The sequence below is a fragment of the Loxodonta africana genome, chromosome 19 (genome assembly GCF_030014295.1).
Source record: "Loxodonta africana isolate mLoxAfr1 chromosome 19, mLoxAfr1.hap2, whole genome shotgun sequence".
In the NCBI taxonomy this organism is placed as follows: domain Eukaryota; kingdom Metazoa; phylum Chordata; class Mammalia; order Proboscidea; family Elephantidae; genus Loxodonta; species Loxodonta africana.
The window spans coordinates 45,420,542-45,442,852 of NC_087360.1; the positions used below are offsets into that span (position 1 = coordinate 45,420,542).

General features: G+C 41.3%; 1 protein-coding gene across 3 annotated transcripts in view; it reads left to right on the plus strand.

The window, feature by feature from the left end:
- Nucleotides 1-2,555: 2,555 nt before the first annotated feature.
- Nucleotides 2,556-22,311, plus strand: part of PBK (PDZ binding kinase) — a 66,618-nt gene continuing 46,862 nt past the window's right edge. The window contains exons 1-2 of one of the 3 annotated variants that reach the window (XM_064272646.1): nt 2,556-2,716; nt 7,479-7,539. In XM_064272646.1, coding sequence (XP_064128716.1) covers nt 2,651-2,716; nt 7,479-7,539 — 127 coding nt within the window. In that variant the 5' untranslated portion in view covers nt 2,556-2,650. Of the gene's footprint in view, nt 2,840-7,478; nt 7,540-22,311 lie in introns of all 3 variants that reach the window. The other 2 variants (XM_010592344.3, XM_010592345.3) reach the window with 2 other exon arrangements.

The following is a 22,311-nucleotide window of genomic DNA, read 5'->3' on the forward strand; positions in this document are numbered from 1 at the left end:
ACAGCAGTAAAGAAAAGAAAAAAAGAAAATTGTTAATATTCTTTCTCTCTTTTTTAACTTCCCAACTAGGTTTTTGTACACCTGAAGGAGAAGGCCCTAATGGAGTGGAATTTAGAGTTTATGGCCGTAAAAAGGTGCCGATGCAGATGTTCTTTAGGGCCCAATCAATCATGGGTCCAATATAGAGTTCTGGGCTCTTTTGCTAAGCCAAGGAATTGAGGCTTCTTAAACATTTAAAGAAATAACAGATTCAGGTTGAAAGTTGTTTCCCATGACAACTGACCAGCGTGTAAAAATTTGAGATTAATGATTACATTTCACAGGCAATAACATTAAACTTGTGAAGTTCAGATGTTTCTACTGATGATCTCTGGAGGTGCTTTTAAGATTACAAGATGGGCTACATAATGGTTAGGAGTAAAGTGTTTACCCAGGGGCCTTTATTCTTGTGAATACTTTCAGCCTCATCTTACACCTGTGTCAATAACCTTATCTCCCTAGGGTTTCTTTTACAAGCAATAGTCAAGAAGATTTCAGGCTCTGGCTTTAGGCAGGGTTTTATTAGCCAGTAAGAGTAGAAAATAGAGGGCTTTTAAAAATGTGGGACTTAATAAAAAGCATAGAAAGTTATAGATCTTTAAAGAGAAGACAGTGAGATTTATAATAGCATGACTTCACAAAAAAGTTCGAATGAGAATCGAAAGTGAGATGAAACACTGTGTCACTGTGGTTAGAATGGAGTGACCAAGCCTGGAAAGGCCCCAGAGGTGTGGGAGTTGTGTGTGTGTGTGTGTGTGTGTGTGTGTTTAAGATGGAAGAGATTTCGAGCACATTTGTTAAAGAGGGCCCCTAAACTCAAAATGCGTTCAAATCCTGGCTCTGCCATTTATTAGCTCTGACTTTAGGCAAGTTACTTTCCCTCTCTGTGCTTCGGTTTCATCATCTGAAAAATGGAATTGACAATAATAACCTACATCCTAGGGTTGTTGTGAGAATTAAATGAGTTAATACATGTAAAGCACGTGAAACCATGCCTGGTACACAATAAATACTAAATGAATGTTTGCAATTATTATTATTATTTGATATTTTTTCTTATTCAAGAAAAGGAGCCCATAGATAGAGGTGAAGGTAAAGACTTAGTAGAGGAGAAGATTGATTTCAGTGGGAGTGTTTTAGAGGAAGGCGTGAGTTCTAGAGCATAGCAGACTGCTTAAGTTAGGCAGAAGGAAAGACATTTTTCCCCTGCGGCAGGGGATGGCTGTGGATTCCTATGATTTGACTTAGAAGAGGGGAAGTTGAGCAAGATTTTCTCTGATGACGCCTATTTTATTGTGAATAGCTGAGATGGGCGAGAAGAGAGAATGTGCCACCTCTTACTATCTGGTTACTACTTTAGCCTCCTTGCTGCCTCTTTCTTCCCAGTCCAGAATACAGAACATAGAGCAATAGATAATTCTTATTGATTGATCTGGTGGAAGATAGCTACAAAACCAGACAAACTTCTTGCTCCCTTTTTTTTAAAAAAAAAAAAAAAGTACTTCATCATTGTATTATACATGCAAGAGTACCCATTCCTTCTAAAGACCTGGAGACAAAGTGGCCAATGTACATATAAACCATGCCCCCAAATAAGCGGAGCTTAGAAGTGAAATGGGCAGTAGTGTCTGTGAAGTTACTTTCAACAGAACTGGATGGCAAGTACATTCATACACACGTATTAATAAATATTTGTGCCATGTAGCTATATGATAAAAATTCTTACTAAACAAACATTTCTACCTGTCTTTGTATGCCCAGATTGAGTGCTGAATCCCCACAGACTGAAGAGGTCGCCTCTTCTGAATGTCCAGCACCTTGTTTGTGCTCCTCTTAAGGAAGAACCCCAATCTACTTTGTATTATGTTATGTGTGTGTGTGTATGCTTTTTTTAGGGTCTTCCCCATCCCTCACCCCCCGAAGACTCTAAGCACCTCCTATGGAGGGGGAGTTCTGTGTCTAAATCAATTTTGTGTCAGTTGTAGTGACTGCTATAGTTTATCATATGCAGTGGGCATTCAATACAGGCCTGGCACGTAGTAGATGCGCTATGAATATTTGCTGAGTAAATGTTGACCCGAATGTGGTAACTGCAAGAGTTAGCGAAATTTATAAATATGTTTTTCTTCTTAGCCAAAAAGGATTGTTACTGTAGGCTAATGTATTTGTAGTTAAAGTGCTTCAATGCCAAATAAATATGTAATAAAATTTATATGTAATAATTACACATCTGAGCACAGATCTAGGTGTTTCTAATTGGGGAGGAGTTTCAGCCTTAAATTCAGGCATATATATATATATATATATGTACATGTGTATATATACATATATATATTTTTTTTAACCAGGATTCTTCCTCTGAAAGGGCTGACAATAGTTATAAAAATCAGTTTGTCCTTTCCTGCTTCTCCCTTTCTTTCTTTTGTCTTCAAAGGGTTCTTATTTGGCAGGCAGCAATGAGTTGGAATGGACTCCAAGGCAACGGGGTAATTAGATAGCAAGTACGAAAACTGGAAGGGCCAAAATAAACAGGTCCTGCGATTCCGTTCTTTTGTGTCCTTCGCGCCGACCCGTAGTTTGGAGCCCGCGAAGGGGCAGAGCGCGCTTTGGAATGAAAGGACTGTTCAAATCCCAACGTCTGTTGCTGAAAGCGTGTGGTGGCCTTTGGTGTGCTGAGGTAACCTTTGAGATCTTATTGGGGACCAGTCGGGACCCTGTTTCAAGGCGGCCTTGGCCTCGACCTCTCGCCTCCTCGGTCTTTTTGTACCGCGGGGTGACGCTGCCACGACGAGCGGCTCTGGTAAGGGGAGTTTTTCTGGCTCCTCAGAGTATTGGCTGCTTTGAGCCGGAACAAGCGAAGGGCCCGGTTCTCCGGGGTGTGGCAGGGTTCCGAGCGCCCCGAGCTGAGGCCTCTGCTTTTGCTTTCACTGTAGCTACGAGCCTAGATGGAAGTTTAAGACATTGGGAATATGACATTAAACTGGAAATTATTTTAAGAATCATCTTTGTTCATTGCCATCCAAACCCGAGTGCATATATATTTTTTAACATTTTATTGTGCTTTATGTGAGTAGCAAATTAGTTTTCCCATCAATATTTCATACGCAAATTGTTCCGCGACTTTGGTTGCAATCCCCGCAATGTGTCAGCACTCTCCGTTTCCTCCCTGATTCCCCGTTTCCATTTGTCCGGTTTCCCTGCCCCTCCCTACTTTCCTCTTTGCTTTGGGGCAAACGCTGCCCTTTTTGGTCTCGTACAGTTGACTATTCTAAGGAGCACATTCCTCACGGGTGTTATTGTTTATTTTATAGGCCAGACTATTAATTTGGCTGAGAGGTGGACTCCGGGAGTGTCTTCGGTTTCCAGTTAGAAGGCCGTTCTAGGACAGTAGTCTCCGGGGTTCCTTCAGTCTCTATCAGACCAGTTAGTCTGGTCTTTTTTTTTTTTTTAATGAATTTGAGTTTTGTTCTACATTTTTCACCCATTCTAACCGGTCAAAGTAGTCCATAGTGGTAGCCAGGCGCCATCTGGTTCTTCTAGTCTCAGAGGAGGCTGTGGTTCAGGTGGGCCATTAGTCCTTTGGACTAATTGCTTCCTTGAGTCTTTGGTTTTCTTCATTTTCTTTTGCTCCAGGCAGGAAGAGACCAGTAGTCACATCACAGATGGCCACTGGAGAACTTTTAAGACCCTGGACACTACTCACCAGACTAGGATGCAGAACATTATGAACTGTGTTACATCATTTGACCTAGATGATCTCCAGGACTATGGTCCTTAGCCTTCAAGCTCAGTACCAAAAAACCAAACCAAAACCAGTGCGGTCAAGTCGAATCCAACTCATAGCGACCCGATAGGACAGAGTAGAACTGCCCCATAGAGTTTCCAAGGAGTGCCTGGTGGATTTGAACTGCCAGCCCTTTGGTTAGCAGCCATAGCACTTAACCACTATGCCACCAAGCTCAATAGCTCAGCCTTTTGAGGTGTTTGGTTATGTCTAAGATGTTTCCGTAACTGTGCCTCTTATGTGCTCTATTATGTATATGAATATACATGCTGTACTTACGTATATGTCGGTAGAAATAGCCACAACTATACTTGTGTAAGCACACAGGTGTATTCCTGTACAACTTCCCATACCTATTTAACATATATATCTAACTATATCTTCTTGTAAGTTATTGTTTGTCATTACTGTTATTGCAGGATTAGATATGTTATAGTATTTTATTTACTGTAGTCGCCCTTTATTCCTGTGTACCTCTCAGTGTCTTCCTTTGTCTTGGTTTGGTTGTGCAGACTTCCCCCATATTGTGTATTGTCTTTCCCTTCACCAATATTGACATATCTATAGTTAGCCCCCCATATCCATTTGCAGATTCAACCAACTGTGGGTCAGAAATATTTGGGGAAAAAAAATGCCAAAAAGCAAAATTTGAATTTGCCAAGCACCAAGGACTATGCCGAATCCATGGGAATGAAATGATGTGTAACCTCCTCCATTTCTCAGATCGTCAGTCTCTCTCCAGCACTCTTGTTTGAGCATTCTTCTCGTTAGTTCTGCTCCCTGTGTACTCTTTGTTTCTGTGAAAAAATGCTCCTAATAGCACTTAAGTGGTCAAAGCAATACCTCAAACGCTAAGAGGGAATGTAAAGTGCTATGAGGGAATGTAAAGTGCTATCTCGGGGCAATACAGTATAACAACTATTTACACGGCATTAACATTTTATTAGGTGTTATTCTCGGGGCAATACAGTATAACAACTATTTACACGGCATTAACATTTTATTAGGTGTTATAAGTAATCTAGAGATAATTTAAAGTAGAGAAAGGAAGTGTATATGCAAACACTATGCCGTTTTACGTAAGGGACTGGAACATTCTCAGATTTTGGTATCTGTTCTGGAAACAATCCCCCACCAGATACCTAGAGAGGACTCTACTATCTAGGTAGTGATTCTCCCTCCCTCCCCCTCTCATCCCTGGTAGCCATCAAATAATGGTTCTTTCTGTGTGTAAACCTTTTCTTGACTTTTTATAATAGTGATCTCATACAATATTCATCCTTTTGTGATTGGCTTATTTCACTCATCATTATGTCCTCCAGATTTATCCATGTTATGAGATGTTTCGTGGATTCATCACTGTTCTTCATCGTGTTGTATTCCATTGTGTTATGTACCACAATTTGTTTATCAGTTTACCTGTTGGGCACTTAGGTTGTTTCCATCTTTTTGCTATTGTGAATAATGCTGCAGTGAACATGGGTGTGCATATATCTATTCATGTGACAGCTCTTATTTCCTTAGGATATATATACCTAGGAGTAGGATTGCTAGATCACATGGTTTTCTATTTCTAGTGTTTCAAGAAAGTGCCATATTTTCCCTAGTTTTTGCACCATTTTACATTCTCACCAGCAGCGTTTATAAGAGTTCCAGTCACATCACAGCCTCACCAGCATTTGCTGGTTTTTTGTTTTTTTGATCAGTGCCATCGTTGCCAAGGCGAAATGGTATCTCATTACAGTTTTGATTTGTATCTCTCTTTTTTTTTTTTAGTGGCTAATGGGAAACCCTAGTGGTGTAGTGGTTAAGTGCTACAGCTGTTACCCAAGAGGTTGGCAGTTTGAATCCACCAGGCACTCCTTGGAAACTCTATGGGGCAGTTCTACTCTGTCCTGTAGGGTCGCTATGAGTTGGAATCCACCCAACAGCAGTGGGTTTGGTTTTTTTTAATGGCTAATGTAAAAAAAAATTTTTTTTTTTTTTTTTAATGACAGCAGCCTGGTGGTGTAGTGGTTAAGAGCTTGGCTGCTAACCAAAATGTTGGTGGTTCAAATCCACCAGTTGCTCCTTGGAAACCCTGTGGGGCAGTTCTGCTCTGGCCTGTAGGGTCACTGTAAGTCTGAATCGACTTGACAATGGGTTGGGTTTTTTTTTTTCTTAATTAATGTTTATTTGGATTACAAATTTATTTATTATCATTACTTTTTACATCAAAATAGAACAGTGTTTATTTCTGGGTGGTAACATAAGTGATTTTTTTTTTATTGTACTTTAGATGAAGGTTTACAGAGCAAATTACTCATTAAACAATAGACATATTGTTTTATGACATTGGTTGCCAACCCTATGATATGTCAACATTTTCCTTCTTGACCTTGAGTTTCCTGTTACCTGCTTTCCTGTCCCCTCTTGCCTTCTCGTGCTTGCCCCTGGGCTGATGCGCCTATTCAGTCCGGTTCTGTTTTGTTTTGTGGGCTTGCCTAGTCTTTGTCTGAGGGTGATTTTTTTTTTTTTTTTAAATGATCGTGAGCATCTCTTTGTGTTTGTTAGCCACTTGAATGTCCTCTTTGAAGTGTCTGTTCATGTCCTTTGCCCATTTTTTTCATGAGGGATATTGGTCTGTAGTTTTCTTTTTTTGTGGTGCCTTTACCTGGCTATCGTGTCAGGGTTATGCTGGCTTCATAGAATGAGTTTGGGAGTATTCCTTCCTTTTCTACGTGCTGAAATAGTTTGACTAGTATTGGTGTGAGCTCTTCTTTGAAAGTTTAGTGGAATTCTCCAGTGAAGCCATCTGGGCCAGGGTTTTTTTATTGTCATTGAGAATTTTTTAATTATCTTGTCAATTTCTTCTTTTGTTATGGGCCTGTTTAGTTTTTCTACCTCAGTTTGTGTTAGTTTAAGTAGGTAGTGTGTTTCTAGAAATTTGTCTGTTTCTTCTAGGTTTTTGAATTTGTTGGAGTACAATTTTTCATAGTATTCTGTTAACTCCTTGCCATCAAGTGGATTCTGACTATAGTGACCCTAGAGAACAGAGTAGAATTGCCCCATAGGGTTTCCTGGTGGATTCAAACTGCCAGTCTTTCTGGTTAGCAGCCATAACCAAAAAACCAAATTCATTGCCGTTGAGTCGATTCCAACTCGTAGTGACCCTATAGGACAGAGTAGAACTGCCTCGTAAGGTTTCTAAGGAGTGCCCGGTGGATTTGAACTGCTGACCTTTTGGTTAGCAGCCGTAGCTGTGTCACCAGGGCTCCAGTATTCTGTTATAATCTGTTCATTCTCATTTGATTCTATCAATTTTTTTATTCCATCCTTGATTTCTTTTATAGTCCAGTAGTTTTTTTCAAGATGTTGTTTATTTTCCATGCATTTGATTTTTTTTTTTTTCTTTCTGTTTCTGTTACTGATTTCTATTTTTATGGCATTATGATCACAGGAGATTCTTTGTATTTGGATGTTTGGGATTTTGTTAAGGCTTGCTTTGTGGCCTAAAATGTGGCCTATTCTGTAGAATGTTCCATGTGCTAAAAACAATGTATACTTTGCTGCTGTTGGGTGGAGTGTTCTGTATATGTATATGAAATCTGTATATGTCTATGAGATCAAGTTGGTTGATTGTGGGGTTGGCAGTTTTTTTTTTTTTTTCTTTCAGAGTTTTACATATGTCATCCCACTGCCTTCTTGCCTGCATGGTTTCTGCCAGGAAATAAGAGGTTAGTCTTACTGGTTTTGCTTTGTAGGTAACATTTCATCTTTCCTGAGCTGCTCTCAGGATTCTTTCTTTGTCTTTGGTTTTGGAGAATTTGATTACGGTGTCTTGGTGACTTTCTTTTGGAGTCTGTCCTGTATGGGGTTCATTGAACTTCCTGGATGGATATCTTCTCAACTTTCATGGTATTAAGGAAGTTTTCTGCCAGCAAATCTCTAAAAATTCTCTCTGTGATTTTTTTTTTTTTTTTTGGTCTCCTCTTGTTCTGGAATTTTGTTCACGTGTAAATTATTCCTCTTGATAGTGTCCCAGATAACTCTTAGCCTTTCTTTATTTTTCTTCATTCTTTTTTCTGGTTGTTCCTCAAACAAATTAGTATTAAGGGATTTGCTCTCTATTTGCTGATTCTGGCTTCCATTGATTAAGTTCTTCTCTTGTGTCCTTCCATTAAGTTATTTATTTCTGAAATTTTGTTAATCTTCTGTATTTCTAGTTGCTGTTTTTGTATCATTTCTAGTTGTCCATTTATTTTGTCATTTTATTCTTGTATTCCTGAATTCTTCTAGAGTTTTGTGTGTGTTCTCCTTGGTTTTATCCATGTTTTCCTTGATCTCTTTCCATATCTCTTTGAGGGTCTTATATATAAATGCTTTGAGTTCCTTATCAGTCAGTTCCATTACCATTTCTTCCTCAGGAAGGTTTTCTGCCCTTTTATTTTTACGAGTTGCTTAAGCTATCTTGTCCTGCTTCTTTATATGATTTGATACCGTCTCTTGTCTCTGAGGCATTAAGGTGTTATTTTACTTAATAGTTGATTATATGTATGGTTTTTTCATCCTGATTTTTAGTTTTGTTTTGTTTTGATATATCAGAATGAGTGAGTTGGGAGTGCTTCACTGATGGCTTATCTGTCGGCCAGGAGCATTCTTCACCTGTCTCCTGGTGGATGGGATAGGGTGTTCTGTTCCTTGGTCGTGCATGATGGCTGAGGGTGGGCTGGGCAGTTGTTGGCTGCTGGCTCTCACTGGTCCAGCGGCATGGGAATGCTCACAGCTGCTCAATGGGTAGGTGGGGTGGCAGGCGGGAGAGGTGGGGTGGGCAGCTGGTGGAGCATTGGAGAGCTCTGTCACTGCCACGTGGGTGAGCATGCAGGAGGGTCAGAGTGGGCAGCAGGGGAAGCAGAGGAGCACTCCTCCACTGCTATGCGGGAGGGGTCAGTGGGCAGGAGGGCCAGGGCAGCTGAGCAGGGGAACATCAGAGTGCTCCGCCAATACTCAGTGGGGGTCAGTGGGCAGGGGGGATGGGTGGGAAAGCTCCTGTGTATTTTACTGCTGCCGCCGCTCAAGGATATCTCTGAGTGGGAGGCACGAGGCAGGCAGGTTGGGGAGCGCGTGCTCTGCTGCCACAACTTGGGTTCAGCTGGTGGGGGGGCAGGGTGGGTGGGAGGGGCAGGGCAGGAGAGGGAGCATTCTGCTGCTGTCTGGTGGGGTTGACAGGTAGAAGCGGTGGGGTGGGGTAGTGGCCAGGTGATCTCCAGTGCACTCTGCTACTGCTGCTCAGTGGGGACAGCAGACGAGAGGGGCGGGGAGGACAACCGCTGGGTGAGTGCTGGGGCACTCTGCCACTGCCACTTAGTGGGGCAGCCACTCAGTGGAGTCGGCTGACGGTGGAGGTTGTGATGGGGTTCGGTGGGGGGGAAAGGGAGGGGCTCGTGTTGTGGTCCTTGGCTTTCAAGGCTATGGGGATGTTGGGGCTGAGGAGGGTGGGTTGAGGGAAAGTGTGCTTCTCTGGTCAATGGGCAAGAGTGCCTTTCTACTTCCCATTGGCTGCTGCCCACAATTGGCACCTGGCCCCGACTAAGTGTGAGAAGAGGGGGCTGCCCATATTCTGGTCAGATTGGGAACCTCCTGCTGATGCTCTGTGAATCTCTTGTTCTGTGTGTGCCACCTATCCCAATGACTGGGGACCACTGCTGTTGAATAGCCCTGTCTTTGGGTCCTAGCCCCCTCCCTGCTCTGTGGACACTGGGATCCCTAGAATTCTCACCTTCCTTCCTGTACTTTCCCTCATTAGATCCGGTTCATGTCCTGGACACCTTGCTTCACTGCTGGTATGTCTACGCAGTTTCTCTGTCTCTTGTTGGAAATCCTGTGTGGTTATCTTCCTGTGCACCTCACCCAGGTTCCCTACTGGCTTTGTCTCAAGATGGCCACGCTGTGCCAATCTGGCTGGGAGGGCATCTCTGCTCCGTATCTCTCCTTGTTTGCTTTTTTCCATCAGTTTCTTCTTCCAGTCGTTATTTGATCTATTTCTTTATCCTTTCGTTTGATCCTCAGGGTTCCAGGATTGTCATCTTTGTCTGTTTCACTTGATTTTTGGGTCTTTGCTGTAGAGGGATGGTGTGGTGTGTCTGGCTAAGTGCCATCTTGGCTCTGTCGCTGAAGGCAATTTATCTGAGTGCACATCTTAATCTCGGGAAAGACTGTGGGTTTCAAGGAAGACATTCACTTTTTCTCAAAGTGAAGCCTGGGAATCTGTACTTTTTATAGATGTTCCATAGGAGAATAGGATGTTTAGACAGACTTGGGAACCTTTGACCTTTCAAGCTGCCTTTGTTTTATAGATGAATACTGTGAGGCCCTGCTTGAGGCAAGACCCATTCTTATGCTTTAGGGACATCAGTACCAGATCCCAATACAGGGCCTTGTGCCTGATGGAAGCTGTTCATGACCTCAGCTGAGTGAGTCTCAATTCCAACTCTAAGGCCTGAGCTGTTGAAGGATTTGTGAGAAAGGAGGAGGAAGCATATTTCAGCTATTGCAGTTTCCTCCTTTGACCCCCTTCAAGTAATGATGCTTCTGATTTTCAGGTGAGACAACTGGGTGTTAGTTACAGCTGAGAGAAAGATTTTAACAACCAGCTCTCTGTAAGCTCTTGGCTGAGGGAAGAAATACTTTGTAGCTCTACTCCCAGGAATCCTAATAGCCTCCTCGGGGAGTAAAGTCTTAAAAAGACCTTAGAAATAATCAGATCCAGTCTTTCTCTTTCTTTCCTATTCTACTTTCTACCTCTATGTTGCTTCTCCTTTCCCATTACCTTTACTTTTTCCCTTGTTTTTTTATATTTCCATATTCTGCTGTCCATTTACACCTTTAGGTTTGCTAGTGGTATCTAGATATTTGTTTAGTCCCAGGGTGGCTTGGAGTCCAAAAAGTTACTGACAGTTGATCCAGTAAGTCTGTTGATTAGCTTGCTGAGCCCTGTTAACTTTTTAGTACTGCACTTTAAAGAGTACTACATGGTTTTTAAAAATATACTAAAGCCCCTGGTTTGTGGTTTGCGCTTGAGTGTTAACTGAAAGGTTAGCGGTTCAAACTCACCCAATGGGCGCATTGGAAGAAAGACCTGATAAACTGCTTCCCTAAAGATTACAGCCAAAAAAACCCTGTAGAGCTTGGTTCTGCTCTGTAACACGAGTCAGAAAATCAACAGCAACGAGTTTGGGTTTAATTTTGTTTTGTTTTAAGTACTGTACAAAGTATTTATGAAATTCAGCCCACAGTCATATTAGTGTAAATTTCTAAGTTATCTTTGTCCAAAATATTCACAATTTTATGCTGCCATTCATTTATTCATTAAGAGGATCTCTGGTGGTGCAGTGGTTAAGTGCTTGGCTGCTAACCACAAGGTTAGTGGTTTGAACCCACCAGCTGCTCCACAGGAGAAGGATGTGGCACTCTGGTTCTGTAAAGATTTACAGCCTTGGAAACAATATGGGGCAATTCTGCTCTGTCCTATAGGGTTGGAATCAACTTGATGGCAATGGGTTTGGTTTTATCTTCATTAAAATCTTGTGATATAGAACTGGTATGATTATCTAGCAATTAGTGTATATTGAATATGTATATACAATATATACATTAAACTTAGGCTGTTTCTGAATATCAAATCTTCTTTATGCTAAAAGGGAAAAGACAATGAGTGTTATGTGGCAATAAGATCTCTTTAAGACTCCATACTTGCTGTGATTTTTTTTGTATCCCTCACTGGCCCTTCCTGAGGCTGCTTTGTTTGTTCATTTCTCATATTGGAATACCTTATGGCTACCTATTTTCTATTTATACTTACTCTCTAGGTGATCTTATCCAGCCTCTTGGCTTTAAATTCCATGCATATGCTGATATCCCACAAACTTATATTTTTACTTTGGATTCCAAAGCTATATTCAGCTCCCTATTTGGCATTTCACCCTGGATATCTAATAAGGCATAAAAAACTTAGTTCCTAATCTCAATTAATAGCACCCCTATTTTTCTTGTTACTGAATCCAGAAAATGGCTTTTCTTGACTTTTCTTTCATTCCTAGTCAAAATCCAAACATCAGGAAATTCTGTTAGCTCCACATTCAAAATATATCCAGAATCCAACCATTTCTCACCATCTCCACTGTTACTACTCTGATTCAAGACACTAGCACCTTTCCTGGGTTATTGTAATAGCCACCTATTGATAGGATTGCTCCCAGCCTAATTCCCCTTCAGCTAACAAGCACAGAAGCCAGAGTGATATTGTTAATATTGTCAAAGAGCTAACTGAAATCTCTGTTAAAATTAAACAGAGTAGGTATGGAGAAGTGGAGATGGAACTGGAATGTTTAAAGGATTATGTGTTTATTTGAAGGCTCTATTTTCCTGATGGACCTGGGATGGAGTATTATATATGATTCAATTGTGAGTGTTGATTATTAACAGGGTTAATTATGATTGTAAAAACTGTAATTGTAGAAGCTGTAAGTGTGAAAGAGTAGACTAAGGGGGAGGCACTGCTGGACTGGAGTACAGTGGCTGAACCTAAATTTCCTATGCTGATACCTTGTGAGGCTCAGAGCAAGGGAATAATCTTCTCTCAGTTAAATTTTATCTGACACCAGGAAGGGTGAAGCCAAGGTGATTTTTGGAGAGCTTGACCAGATCAGATGGACACCTGCAGCGGACCTGAATGGCAGATACCTGAGTAATCTCACCTTTAGGTCTATTGCTCTATGGAAGGACTAATTGTTAATGACTGTTTTGAACTGGTGAAACGAAAGGGATGGGGAAGTTATCCTGCAAGTATGAAAAAACCATGACAAGAAAAGCCAAGGGTGGCCTGTGGTGTGATGCATTGCTTTTGTGTGAACTTTCTTGCTGTGGTCCTATAACTCCCATCTAGGTGTCCTTGCTGTTGCCATTGTGGTTGCTGGGGCGGGCAGGGGGTCTGCCTTGCCTCGGGTGGGGTGTGGGCCAGTCGGTGTGTCCGCCCACTCTGGGCAGCATGCAGTGCGGTGGGAGGGGCCGCTTCCATGCACATACGCACGCCCAGCGTGTGCCACAGCCCGCTTGCTCAAATGAACGGGTGAATGAATGCACTGTGAGGATTGTGAGGATGGCGCAGGACCGGGTAGTGTTTCGTTCTGTTGTGCATAGGGTTGCTATGAGTTGGAACCGACTCCACAGCACCTAACAAAAAATAACAGGTGTGACTGTGCAAATAAGGTAATTGTGGCCTACCAAGGGGATTGGTCAGTTTTGTCATCTAGCTAGGCTTAAGATGAGCTATCCCAGAGGTGGGAGGAGAGGATCTCACCACCACCAAGGAAGAAGGGGCAAGAGCGGAACGTGTTCTTTAAACCCAGGATCCCTGTTCTAAGATCCCTGGAACTAGGAGATTGAGAGAGCTGTAACACTAAAGATGACAAGAAGCGGTGGCAGAGAAACAGTGGCAGGAGAGACCAGCAGAAGATGGCACAGTGGGCTTCCTGGCCCACAGAATGAGAAAGCTGAATGCGTTTGGGCAAGAGGCTTGCTGAGAATAAGGTGCCTTTGGGCACTCGGAGCTAGGTTTGTCAGCCCATGGAGCTAGAGCTGAGTGCCTCAGGTGGAGGCTTACTGGTGAAGTGGAGTGCCTCAGGGCACTTATCGGCAGAGCTAAAAGAGCTTGGTAACACTTGCCCAAGCAAGGCAGAGGTTGAGGGGCCAGAGAGAGGTGTGCCTGTAGGCACAGCTGAAAAGAGGCTGTCCTGATGGAAGAACTGTACCCTGAGCATTCCTGAACCTGAATTGTAACCTGTTACTTCCCTAAGAAGCCCTATAATTGTGGAAAAAAAACCAAAATGAAAGCAAAGAGTTTTATTGAAGGAATAAGGTGAGCTGGACCAGGCAACACTTCATGAGGATTCATGAAAGCACTCTGACAAAAGGAATTTTTCACAAAATTTATGGTACAGAAAACAGGGATTTCAAGGAAAAAATTCTGATTGACATTTACAAAATAATGCTTTAATAGAAACAGGTCAGTTATGAGATCCTTCAACATTGTTTTGCTCATCATAAAATTTGAGTTAGTTAACATCTTGTTAATCTAGGGATATTTTGGGGACTGTCCTGTGTAAATGTTCTTCCTGGGAGTGTACTATGAGAGAAAGGGAGGCGAGAGGAGCCCGCAGGCTTCCTGAAGTAGCCTGGTTAGCTGACTTTTGAGAGTCAGCTCAGACTGAGCCATAAACAGCAAAAATGTAGTTAGGCCTACATTTTCGACAGAAGCCTCTCCTACACCCCTCCATACAACTTTTGATCAAGAACTTCTGTAGAAATTCGCTGATCACTATTATAAGAGTCTCTTCTACGTGGACTTATTTTCCTTGTATTTATTAGATGGTTACCTATTTAAAATAGGATTTTAAGACCCCAGATGCTCTCCATAAGGGCAGAATCTTCACAGTGCCACAGCTTGGACCTCTTTTTCTGTGATCTTTTAAGAATGGGTATGTAAGAGCAGGGCCAAATTAATAGGAATACTTGGCAGAGAGGGGCATTGGCCAAGGTGAAATCCAAACTATCCTCTAAGGAATTACTGTTTCTTCAAAATATATGGCCTTTTGCATAGCAAGTAGAGTTGCATTGTGAGTACAAGCATTTGAAAAATATTTCATAAGACATTTGATTAATTCTGTAATAATGATTATGGCAATTAAAGGAATTAGTCCAGTTTGTAAAATTGAGGGTAGCTAGAACCAATTTCAGTATAGCTAACTAAAAATATCAAGTAAAGGGGGGACTTGGGCATAGGGGGTAGTTGAAGCCATGTAGCTTTCTGTTGGACTTGTTTAACATCTTGTTCTACTTCTGATATATTTATCCAGGTACAAAAAGTGGTATTAACGATTGCACGAACCTCTCCTTGTTGTGCTAGAATAAAAATCAAGGGCAATTCTATGATCCAACACAACTTTGGCAATAGAGTTTAAAGATTCTTGTTGCACTTCTGTGCTGTCAGCTAGTTCATTTGTTATTTAGAGCACAGTGGCAGACCAATTGTGAATAGATTTTTCAAGTTTGTGTATACCCACAAGTAGAAAAAGTCCCCCAAGGAATGCCCATCCATCCCTGGATCTGTCCATTATAGAGTTTTCATAATTTCTTTTGTGTTGCGAAAAGAGTTTTGGATCTTGGTCCAGTGTACACTTTCATTATTAAGAGTGGGAATTCAGGGGAACCCCTAAAAAGCCAAACGTACATTGACTTGTCATTTTTAAACTACCTAGGCATGGTAATGCCCAAGTATAGGGTTATTTGGATTTGGCTTTTTCTTAATGGGGTATTTTGATCCCCCACATAAAAATACATCTCTATGAGGAACACAGGTCGTATTATTTCCGGTGTTATTTTGTGAAGAAAGAATGGTTTGGTTGACTTTTTCAAGCCATTCTTCAGTCAAAGAGTTATTACAAATAGACAACAGCCCCCAATATGTTGGCCGGTAAATGCCATAACAAAAGGGTGGCTTTCCTTTGGTACTGCTGCAAGGTTCTTGTATAAAAGTTTGAAGATAGCTGGAATTCCTTGGGCATATGAGTGAACAATCAATATATGGATAAAGCTTCTCTGTATTTTTGGTACAGTTTTTCAAACTTTCCTCTGTATCACTGAATTGAGGGTTTTCAGTTAAATTGAAACATGGCACCTGAGGATTGTTAACAATTCTAGAGGCTGCCACAACCTGACATGTGTAGCCTGTTTAAAGGAAATACTAGGATTTACAACAGAATCAGGTACGGAGCTATAGTTAAACACAGGCATAGCTAAGGGGTCAGTCTGAATTTGTATGTCCAGATTTTGGGACTTGATGACAAATCCTACAGCCAGTCAGATTACTGGCACTAGCTACTGATTGAGCTAATCTAACAAAGGCATTATCATGCTAGACATCAACGAGTCATGATTTACAGTAAGAAAATACTTAAAGGCTTCGTAGTGTAAGAATAGTAACTGAAAAGTAATACAATAAGGCAAATATTATAAAAATAATAGCTGTGATGAAGTTACTTGTGTGGAAAAAAGAGGATATTAAAACAAGGGATAATAGAAAGTTTAGCAATCAAGAGAAGGAGAGCTACAAGTATGAAGCAAATTGCAGAAATGTCAGTAGTCTGCATAAACAGTTCTTACCACTCAATAAACTCAAGCTTGGTAAATAAGGCAATCTCAAAAACAAAGTCCAATAATTTCAAGAGCTTGCGTGAGGTCTTGTTCCATGATCTTGGGAGGAATTGTCTACTTACAGTGTTATCTGCTTCTGGCCACAGGGTGTTTGAACTTCAGTTTAAGTCGTTCTGTAGATGTAACAGTCCAAATAGGGGCTTTAACCTTCTCTAAATGAGACAGATGGATCTAAGTTTTAGCACCTGGTAATTTAACTGGCACAAGAGTTAGTGTAGAAGGATCAAATATGATCCTTTCCAATGAGCATCCAGGGAACCTTTTTAATTGGTGCCTCTTCCAATATACATAGTCACCTGGTTCATTAATAGGTAGTTTATGTGTTTCTAAATTTGGGCTGTAAAAGCTTCTTTGGCTTGTGAAAGGTGCTCTTTAGGGTACTGAATCAAAGACTTACAATATTTCAATAATTCAGTTTAACTAAATAATCAGTATGGGTTGAGAAATAAGGAAGGGCCATAGGTCTTCCAGTAATATTTTTACATGGGGTTAATTTATGTGGCCCAAACTGAGTGGACCTCAAATTTAGGACGCAGGGGAGGATCTTAATCTAAATAAGCTCAGAGATCAGAAAGTTTGGTCAACTGGGTTTTTATTATACCATTTGTTCTTTCTACTAGCCTGGAAGATTATGCATGGTGAGGGCAGTGAAGTCTTTATAAGTAGGAAAAATCTTCAATATTTCTTTAGTTACTTGTCTAGTAAAATGGGCCCGTTGTCACTACAAAGTCTTGTTGGTGCTCACCAAGAGAGAATTATGTTTTCAAGAAGTTTCTTAGCTACAAATATTGCAGTGGCATGGGGACTAGGAAAGGCCTCTACCCAGTGTGAAAATCTGCAAATCATCACTAGTATATATTTATAACCATTTGAAGGTGAGAGCTGGATAAAATCTAACTTCCATTCAAGCATAGGTGCTCAAGGAAATGAGTGTTTCTCAGATGAAACTTTAAAAGGTTTGCCTGAGTTACAGCAGGAACAAATAGAGCAATGAGAGAAAACATGCTTGGCAGCCTCAAAACATTGTACCCACCAGTATTTCTTCAAAATTTTAAACACTTTATCTCGTCCTAAATGGGATCTTTCATGGAGAGCTTTCAACATAGGTGCACGAAATGATTTAGGTAAGACAAGATTCTGATCAGGCCCTAACCGTTATTTGGTTATGGAATCCTGATAACGAGCTGCTTTTTTCCATTTCCTCAGTTTTAACTAATTGCTGGGTTTTAAATAATTTTTCTAAAGTTAATTCACTAAGGTTATGATTTTTTATGAACAAATCAGGGTAATCTTCTTCTCTTTTCATTAGGCCTAAGATAACTTGAGAGGTGATTTGTTTGGCTGCTTTATCGGCAAGGTTGTTCCCTCTTATCTCTGCAGTTTGAGGGATTCCTTTAGGTTGATGAGCCTGTATTTTTATTATAGCAGTCTCAGAGGGCAGTAATAAAGTGTCTAAACAGTCTGCTACTAAAGCTCCATTTTAATGGCAGTTCCAGAAGAGGTTAGAAAGCTTCTCTGGTTCCATAAAATGCCAAAATCATGAGTCACTCTGAAGTCATAATTAGAATCCATGGAAACATTCAAGGACCTTCTTTTAGCAAGCTTGCAGGCTCTAATACAACCCCGTAGGGTCACTATGATTCAGAATTGACTTGACAATGAGTGTTTTTTTTTTGGGGGGGGGTTAATAAGAGCAATTCAGCTTGTTGGGCTGAAGTAGCTTTGGGAAGGGCTTGACTTTCAAGAACCTCATTAGAGGTTATGACGGCATATCCAGCCTGATAGCGAGAGCTAGTAGGATCAGGTTTCAAATAGGAGCCATCAACAAATAGAACTAAATCAGGATTAGCCAAAGAAGTTTCTCTTAAATCTTTTTGGGGTGTTAAGAGCTTTTCAGTTAAATTTAAGCAATCATGTGCAGGATATTTCTTATTGTCAGTTTCAAGAAGGAGAGTGACGAGATTTAAACAAGCTCTAGAATGTAGTCTAATATTAGGTGCAGCCAGGAGGAGCACTTCATAGGAAGTGAGTCGACTGGCTGAGAGATGTTGGGTCAAAGTAGCAGATACTGCATGGGGAACATAAACATTTGGAAAATTTCCCAGCACTGTCTGCTGTGATCTTTAAGGTTGTGTGTCAGCTTGGCTAGGCCGTGATTCTCAGTGGTTTGGCACATATGATTTAATTTGGAGTCGTATAATTATGTAATCATCTCCATGATGAGATTTGATATAATGTGATCACCTCCATGATGGGATCGGCTGTGAGTAGCCAATCAGTTGAGAAAGGGGGTTTACTTGGGGGGTGTGGCCTGACTCCAAGATAGGTGGACTTTCGGGCAAGGCTTGTGGACTTTTGCTTGGTCTGGATCATGCAGCTGGCTCCTGCTCGACTGATCTCCGGTTCTTGGGACTTGAGCTAGCAGCTTACATGCTGATTTTGGGATTTGTGAACCTTCACAGCCTGTGAGCCAGAGACCTGCTGTCTGACTTGCAGATCTTGGGTTCTCCAGCCTCTGTGGCTACGTGAATCAGGAGAAGCCTCCAGCCTGACCCCGAGGACTTAGGACAGTCCAGCTTCTACAACCACCTGGACCATTTCCTTAATATAATTTTTTTCTATATATATTTGTAAACTTCACTGGTGTTGCCTCTCTAGAGAATATAGCCTAAGACGTCTGCGGTCTAGTTTCAACTAGTTTAGCTGTGCCAGCAACAGCCCTGAGGCAAGAGGGGTGCACTTCAGCTACAGGGTCAAGCTGCAGACTATATTAGCTTATTGGTCTCCGATGTTCTCCATGTTTCTGGGTTAAAATGCCTAAAGCATTTTCAGAGGTTTCATGTAAAAACAGGGAAAAATATGCTAGGTTGTAGTTAGCAAAGCCTAATGCAAGTGTGTTTTTTAGACCTTCTTTCAGTTTAGTTGCAATTTCCTGATCCTCCGATACAATTTGGAAAGGATCTGGATCGAAGGCTTTCAAATATTTATTATAACGGTTGGGCTAACAAGGAAAATTCATGAATTCAAGTTCTACAGTAGCTGCAGAGCTCCAGAAACCTACTTAATTGTTTTTTAATTTTGGGAAAAGGAAAAGCAAAAATAGCTTCTTTTCTCTTACGATCAATGAGAGAAACCCACATAATTTTTTTAATTTTGGGAATAGGAAAAGCAAAAATACCTTCTTTCCTCTTAGGATCAATAGAAATTCCTTCTGCAGAACAACTCATGCTTAACAGAGTGCGAAGAAAATACTTAACAGAAGGCTGGGCTAATTGTACTTTTCCTTCCCTTTTTTTGTTTTTTTTAATCGTGCTTGAGGTGAAAGCTTACAGCTCAAGATAATTTCTCATATAAAAATTTTTATATATATTGTTATGTGACATTAGTTGCAATCCCTATAATGTAACAGGACACTCCCCCTTTCCACCCCTGGTTTTTTGTATCCATTCAACCTTGCCATCTCATCCTGCCTCTGGACTGGAGCAGCCCATTTGGTCTCATATATCTGCTTGAACTAAGAAGCACACTCTTCACGAGTATCATTTTATGTTTTATAGTCCGGTCTAAACTTTGTCTGAAGAGTGGGCTTCAGGAATCATTTTAGTTCTGGCTTAACAGAGTGTAAGGTGGCCATGGCTTCAGTCAGACCATTAAGCCTGATCTTTTTATGTGAATTTGAGTTCTGCTCTATACTTTTATATTGCTCGGTAAGGGATTCTGTTCTTTTCCCTGTCAGGGTGGTCACTGAAGGTATGAGGCACCATCTAGTTCTTCTGGTCTCAGGCTGATGGAGTATCTGTTTTATGTGGCCCTTACTGTCTCTTGGGCTAGTATTTTCCTTGTGTCTTTGGTGTTCTTCATTCTCCTTTGCTCCAGGTGGGTTGGGACAAATTGTTGCATCATGATGGCTGCTCACCAAGCTTTTAAGACCCCAGGAGCCACTTGCCAAGGTGGGATGCAGAACATTTTCTTAATAAACCTTGTTATGCCAGTTGACCTAGATGTACCCTGAAACCATGGTCCCCAGACCCCAGCCCCAGCTACTCTATCCCTCAAAGTGCTTGGTTGTGTTCAGGAAACTTCCTAGCTTTTAGTTTAGTCCAGTTGTGCTGACTTCCTCTGTATTGTGTGCTGTCCTTGCCTTCACCTAAGTTGATTGTTGTTTACTATCTAGTTAGTGAATTGCCTCCTCATGCTCCTAACCATGAAAGAATGTTTTCTTCTGTGTTTAAACTTTGTCTTGAGTTCTTATAGTAGTGGTCTTATACAATATTTGTCCTTTTGCGACTGACTAATTTCACTCAGCATAATGCCCTCCAGATTCATCTGTGTTGTGAGATATTTCACAGATTCATCATTGTTCTTTTCCGTTGCATAGTATTTCATTATGTGTACCATAATTTGTTTATCCATTCATCTGTTGATGGACACCTAGGTTATTTCCATCTTTTTGCTATTGTGAGCAGTGCTGCAGTGAACATGGGTGTGCATATATCTGTTTGTGTGGCAGCTCTTATTTCTCTAGGATATATTCCAAGGAGTGGGATTACTGGATCGTATAGTACTTCTATTTCTAGCTTTTTAAGGAAGTGCCAAATCGATTTTCAAACTGGTTGTACCCTTTTGCATTCCCAGCAGCAGTGTATGTGTTCCAGTCTCTCCACAACCTCTCCAACATTTATTATTTTGTGTTTTTTGGATTAGTGCCAGCCTTGTTGGGGTGAGATGGTATCTCACTGCAGTTTTGATTTGCATTTCTCTAATGGCTAATGGTTAATGATCATGAGCATTTCCTCATGTATCTGTTAGCTGCCTGAATGTCTTCTTTGGTGAAGTGTCTCTTCATATCAGTCATGAATTTAATTGTGTCCCAAAATATATTTGTCAACTTGGTTAGGCCATGATTCCCAGTATTGTGTGGTTGTCCTCCATTTTGTGATTTTTCCTGTGTGTTATAAATCATAATCTCCGCCTGTAGTTAAAGAGGATTAGGGTGGGATGTAACACCCTTGCTCAGATCACATCCCTGATCCAGTGTAAAGAGAGTATCTTAGGCTGTATCTTTTGCTTCTCTAGAGAAGCAAAACCAGTAAAGCATTTAAATATATTTATAGAGATAGATTTGAATCAAGGAAACAGTTTATGCGATTGTAGAGGCTGGAACATCCCAAGTCCGTGGATCAGGGTAGAGGCTTCTCTTGATTCATATAGCCGCAGGGGCTAGGGAACCCAAGATTGGCAGGTTGGAGAGAAGGGCTCTTGCTCACAGGCTGTGAAGATCTGCAAATCCCAAGATTGCCAGGCAGACCTCAAGGCTTCTCCTGATTCACATAGCTGCAGGGGCTGGTGAACACAAGATCAGTAGGTCAGAGGGCAGGGCTTCTGCTCACAGGCTGTGAAGATTGATGAATCCCAAGATTAGCAGATAAACTGACAGCTTAAGCCCCAAGAACTGGAGGTCAGACGAACAGGAGGCAGCTGCAGGATCCAGAGTGAGCAAAAAGCCAGAACGTCTGCTTATATTCAGATGCAGGCCATACCCCCAAGGAAACTCCCCTTCAACTGATTGGCTACTCACAGCATATTCCATCTTGGGAGTGATCACCTTTAAACACTGAGAATTGTGGCCCAGCCAAGTTGACACACAATCTTAACCATCACAGTCCACCCCTTGTCAACTTGGCATATGTACACATCTCCTTAAACTATACATAATCTCTGAATAAAGGCAGTTATAAAGTCATACTTGCACCTAACATGATACAACTAACATGCATACAACCGAAAACACACCAGCCCTGTTTACATCTTATATTTTATAAATGAAGAAAACAAAAATATTTGGTGCACAGATACAAAGCAGAAATACTCATAGCAATTACAGCCCTTGTTTTCTGCAACTGGTCATATGGCCATAACGGCATTTAGAACTACCATCTTCCACCACCCATCCCATATTCCCTTTGCCCTCAGCAAGCACATCAGCTGGTCTTGGTTCTTGGCCTGGTGGGGTTACCCAGACCTTCCTTCCTGAAGGGTCTGGGTCATTAGTAGTCATGTTGGAATTGGGTTGTGGTAGCTTTCCATTGACTTTAATCACAGGGCATGGTAGTACTGAGAGATGCTCTAAGGGATCTCCTGCATTCCAGGCATACTCTTCTTTACCTCCATTATGTAATGTCAGTCTGATTTCCTCTTGGTAATCAGGATCAATCACACCAGCCTGTATGATAACTCCC